Source organism: Puntigrus tetrazona, unplaced genomic scaffold, assembly GCF_018831695.1.
Source record: "Puntigrus tetrazona isolate hp1 unplaced genomic scaffold, ASM1883169v1 S000000513, whole genome shotgun sequence".
Lineage (NCBI taxonomy): Eukaryota > Metazoa > Chordata > Actinopteri > Cypriniformes > Cyprinidae > Puntigrus > Puntigrus tetrazona.
The window spans coordinates 386501-392500 of record NW_025048150.1 but is presented as its reverse complement, the minus strand read 5'-3'; the positions used below and the strand labels follow the sequence as shown (position 1 = coordinate 392500).

The 6000-nt window shown below is 41.3% G+C and overlaps 1 protein-coding gene across 1 annotated transcript in view; it reads left to right on the top strand.

The window, feature by feature from the left end:
• The window catches only part of fbxl3b (F-box and leucine-rich repeat protein 3b), a 5848-nt gene extending 2432 nt beyond the window's left edge, over nucleotides 1-3416 (top strand). Inside the window, exon 5 of the mRNA XM_043232205.1 lies at nucleotides 943-3416. Coding sequence (XP_043088140.1) covers nucleotides 943-1583 — 641 coding nt within the window. The 3' untranslated portion in view covers nucleotides 1584-3416. The remainder of the gene's footprint in view (nucleotides 1-942) is intronic.
• The last annotated feature ends 2584 nt before the right edge of the window (nucleotides 3417-6000 follow it).

Here is a 6000-nt window from a genome sequence, read left to right as displayed (position 1 = left end):
CACACACACACACACACACACACACACACACACACACACACACACACACTCTCACTCACACACACACACACACACACACACACACTCTCACTCACTCACACACACACACACACACACACACTCACACACACACACACACACACACACTCACTCCACACACACACACACACACACACACACACTCACCACTCACACACACACACTCACACACACTCACACACACACACACACACACACTCACACTCACACACACACACACACACTCACACTTACACACACAGGCTTTGTTGCTTTCAGGGATGCATCAAACTGAACATTCTGGATGTAATGGTCTGAAAACCAAAATTGAAAATGCTTTGTAATGATTATTTATTTGATTAAATAATATCAAGTAATTTTGTGACAATTTTAATGGTACTGAATTTTAAAAAAACAAGCCTATAAAATACCCACACTTTTAAAACTGGAAAGATTTTATATTAATAATGGTTAAAATTTACAAAAGGGTTCATTAGTTAATACTGGGTAACTACTATAGGTAACATGAACTAAGATCGAACAATAGTCTATTAATTTATTATTTCATTATCAAAAATAACAATTTACTCAACCATTCTTAGAGAGTATCACAACACACACACACTCTCCTCCTGAACAGAGACGTCGCTGATTATTATTATTATCCCCAAAAGACTTAACTTGGAGGAGAAGAATGGTTGAGTAAATTATTCATATTTAGTTTGAATTAAAATAATTTACTCAACCATTCTTCTCCTCCAAGTAAGTCTCTGATGTCACATCCTGTTTCCCAGATGATCCTTTCAGTAGTGTTGTTGCCTGATAGATCTCTGATTTTATCAAACACATCTTCATAGTCTTGAGCTAATCTCCTAACTTCATAAAAGCGCCACAGTTCATGCTAACGGTGTGTGTTTGTGTCAGGCATCCTGTGCGTGGCGGATCAGTGTCACGGTCTGCGCGAGCTAGCGCTCAACTATCACCTGCTGAGTGACGAGCTGCTGCTAGCGCTGTCGTCCGAGCGTCACGTTCACCTGGAGCACCTGCGCATCGACGTGGTCAGCGAGAACCCGGGCCAGCAGTTCCACTCCATCAAGAAGAGCAGCTGGGACGCCATGGTGCGCCACTCGCCCAAGTTCAACCTGGTCATGTACTTCTTCCTGTACGAGGACGAGTTCGGGCCCTTCTTCCGCGACGAGGTGCCGGTCACGCACCTGTACTTCGGCCGCTCGGTGAGCAAGGAGGTGCTGGGCCGCGTGGGGCTGACCTGTCCTCGTCTGGTGGAGCTGGTGGTGTGCGCCAACGGCCTGAGGCCCCTGGACGAGGAGCTGATCCGGATCGCCGAGCGCTGCGGCCAGCTGTCGGCCATCGGCCTGGGCGAGTGCGAGGTGTCCTGCAGCGCCTTCGTGGAGTTCGTCAAGATGTGCGGCGGCCGGCTCACGCAGCTGTCCATCATGGAGGAGGTGCTGGTCCCCGACAGCAAGTACGGGCCGGACGACATCCACTGGGAGGTGTCCAAACACCTGGGCCGCGTCTGGTTCCCCGACATGATGCCCACCTGGTAGAAGCGCGCCGGCATGCGTTCAGACGCTCTCCAGCCGCTGCGCCGGACACGCGTTCATCACGACGCTAGCGCTCTCAGCGGATACACACGCTTACCAGTCTGCTCTTTGAGTGTGTCGGTAGGAAACATTCATTCAGAAGCTAAGTGTAATAATCTGTGTCTGATCATCGCTTCAAGAACGACGTCTCTTTATCAATGAACTAAAGAAAATCAACATCTGGTGTGATCCTCTTTTGTGTTTAAAGCAGCTTTAGTCTTCAGGAAGCGTCTCGGACTTCTTCATGTCATTCCAGACTGACTGAAGACCATCAGATCTCAGCGTGGATGATAAATACTGAGATGTGTTTCCTCCTGACACACTGCAGCAGAAGATAGAGAGGAGTGTCTTTCAAGCAGCTCCTCTGCTGAGAACACTAGTGTTCTGATGGTTCTGTGCAGCTCTCTGTAAATGTACGTGTGTTTTGATTCTCAGCAGCTCGTTTCGTTCTTGCTTCGCGTCTAATAAAGACGACGCCAGGATTTCAAGCACTTTTTACCAAATGAAGTTTCAGCTCGAGGCGAATCGGATCACGTTTAGATTCTTTTATATTTGCTCTTGTTGTTCATTCCAGACGGATGAGAAGCGCTCGGCTGCACGATAACTCACTCTTTCACTCAAAGATAATCACACTTATTCTTACTTTACTATTTAGTGTTTTTTGTTTGTTTCATCAGAATTAATATATTATTTATAGTGTATTGTCAGAGTTATTATAATAATGTAATTGTTGTGTTATTATTATTATAGAGCGCTCACAGATCAGGAGCTTTTCAGATTCAGGGTATTTTAATAGAAATCACTAAATTTCACGAACGCTTGTGAAAACCAGTGCTCGGCCGATATAAAGCCTTTGTTGTTTTTTTTAATTTATTCTAATTATATTTAAGAAATTCGAAATGGTTAAATGTAAAATAAATAGTACAGTCAAGTGATTAATCACCGTTTCTCATCCAAAATTAGTTTGTGTATTTATACAAGCATAATAAAATAAACATATATTATCTAAACCAACTTGTTTCGGATCAGATTAATCGTTTGACAGCATTTTAAAAAAAAAACCCAGCATACTTTAGATGATCCAGTTTTGGGTTTGACAGAACTGTTAAACGACGACAGAATAAAAGTCTCGTACATATCTCCCGACGCAGATAACTGAAAAAAGCCAAACATCGGCCGATATATCGGTTGACCTTCACGAGAGTAAGGAAGCGTTTCAGGAGAACTGACCCGATGTGGCAGGACTGGATGGAGAGAAGCTGATTTAAAGGTGGTTTATCGTGCAGCCCTGTTTCTGAGGATTTCTCTCACAGATGAGCTCGGTCAGTCATCGACATCTTTGCCGTTTGGCCACTGTCTGCCCGGCGGCGACGTCTTTGTGCGTCACTTGTTTGGCTTTCCGTCGTGCTGGAGTCGCTGGAGAGTGTTTCTGACGGACGTTAACGTCAGCGCCGCTCCTCCTCTTCAGTAGTTATCAAGCAATATATACAGACACGGATCCCGTTCAGATCATTTCCCTGCACTTTATATAGAAATGTATTTTAGAATTGTACATACGAGATTATCGGTTGTGTCAATATTTCTCCTGACGGTTAATATTATTTTCATTGCAGTAAAGGAATAGTGAGATAAGCTTGTCATGAAGCGTTTTTGTTATTTCAGGCGTTCGGTCGCTCCGCTCCGTTCCATGATCGTTTCGTTTGTATTTGACTGCAAAGAAGTTTCTCCGTAAAGACAAAACCCGATGTGGTGTAAATGTTTTTGTTGTTGTTTTGGAATAAACTTTTGTGAATGTAAGAACTGCTTCGGTTTGTGTTGATGGACGTCAGAAAGTCTCACTACATCTAGAACTTTCAGAAAGTAGAGAACTGAACCTGCTGTGTCTTTTTCGATCCTTAAAAACGGCACTAAAATTCAGTGTCAGAAAACATGAAATATTAGCAGACATGAAACCGTTTTAAAGTAGTGCTGTCAAACGAGCAATCGTGATTAACTGCATCCAAAATAAAGGTTTTTGTTTACATGTGTGCTGTGTATTCATTACATATAAAAAAAAAACATTTCAGAAAAAGATGTAACGTTTTATATTAAATCTATTCTGAATTATACCAAAATAAAAGTAGACATGCATGTACTGTGTGTGTATTTATATACTCAGAACACACACTATACAATTTTTGTATGTCATTAATCACATGACAGCACTATGTTAAACCCTTCTTTATATAAAAACTATTTAACGAGTTCATGAAGAGTTCAGAAAGAAGAGGTTAATGATGAATCTGATCAGTCACTGACTATAAACGAGACGGTGATCTTCAGATTCTTCTGATTGATGTGGAATACAGAAGAGAAAGGACTCGAGCTGAAGAAAGCTGGTTTAACAACCGTTTGCATTTAACCAACTAGAGAACTAGGCTACGAGGAAAACTACTTGTTAAGCAGTGTAGGGGAGGTTATGTCTATATATAACAGATTACAAGGTGTAGAAGTAGTTTAAGTATTTCAATGACTTTATTATAGTAATGTCACAGATTCCTAAATGTCCAAATCAGATCGTTTCACAGCTGAGACGCTGCCTTGAAAAAAATACAGCATATACTTAAACCCAGATATGAAATAAAATGGAAAAAGCATGTATTCTGTGTCCTAAACTCCTAAAACAGTGGAGTCTCCTATTTTAGAGCAGACAGTGCAATTTTCATAACTAATTTAATTACACATTTCTATCAGTAACTGAGTACAATTACATTTATTTTCTAATTAAATTTCGTACCATGCAACTAGATCCTTCCTAAGACTTTTCTTAAGAATTAGACTCATATTCTGTTAATTAGTGTTTATAATAAGTGTTTACATTAATCTGAAGAACTCTTTAGTTCAAGGACGGGTTTATTTTCCTTTTTTAATTTTCTTTCTGGTAATTTCAGTAAGATGCTTTTATCCACAGAAATAGTATTATTGTTCTGAACCGCTTGGTTATAGATTTATACAGAAACTAATTTTTAATTAATGTGTCTTAACTATCTTCTGATATCATCACCGTTAATAATCATGTTTAAGAAAACATGTCAATAGATATTCTTAATCTATAAGGTGTGTGTGTGTGTGTGTGTGTGTGTGTGTGTGTGTGTGTGTGTGTGTGTGTGTGTGTGTGTGTGTGTGTGTGTGTGTGTGTGTGTGTGTGTGTGTGTCAGTACAGACCATCACTTCCTGTCTCTGTCTGTAGAGATGGTTATAATGACTCCTGAGAGTATCTCTATGGCTTCAGATGAGAATATTAATCTTCCACCAAACCTCAGCTGTGATGAAGATCAAACCTTCAGGATGAAGAAACCCACTGTTAGGATACAGATGATCTCAGAGTCATCATAAAATATAAGTGATGCATACACACACACACACACACGCACACACACACATATATATAGCAATATACAACAATACATTATATTGGTCAAAGTTATAGTTTATTTTATGCCAAAAATCATTAGGATATTTAGTAAAGATTATGTTACATGAAAGTAAATGGTAAATTTCCTACCATGAATATAACTAAATGCATTAATAGTAACATGTATTGTTAAGAACTTAATTTGGACAGGTTTAAAGATGACTTTATCAATATTTAGATTTATTATTATTTTGTGGCATCCTTAGATTCCAGATTTCCAAATATTTAATCTCAGACAAATATTGTCTTATTCTAGCTCTCTCTCTCTCACACACACAAACATATTAATATATTAACGCGTGTGTGTGTGTATGTGTGTATATATAAGGTTGTTGAATGAGCAAACCCCACCGGTTTTTATTTTGCATTGCATCTGTGTAACTGTACAATAATTCCGCGCTGGATATGAGTAAGTGTCTCACTCAGTGATGGATGTGATAAATCAGGATCACCAGGATCGTAAAATGATGCTCAGTCTGAGAGCCCACTCTTATTCAACGAGAATCTTCAATGTTCAATCTATTGCCCTCCTGCAGCATTTATTCAGGAGAAAAATTCACGGATCCTGAGGAAAAAAAAAATCGCAGAAGCTCTGACGTCATCGCACGGTCAACCAGCATGCGCAGCTACGGCGGTCTGCCATTGGCCGCTGCACGGGAGAACGGGATTTCTCTGGGCAGATTAGGAAACTGAGCGCCGTGGGCTCGAAGGCGCGCCCTTCCGCCGACATCTTGGCTCAAACGGCCCGACGAGCGTCGGCGGGAACATCCGGGGGATCGCGCGCGCCTCTGCGGCCATTGCGGCTCGGCGTGCGGCAGCTTCATAACCTTGAGAAGGCGGAGCGTCAGCGCGCTGAACTGGAGTAGCAGCGGAGCAGGAGGAGAGACGCCGAGGCAACGGAGAGCTGCAGAAAACCGTTACACGGCA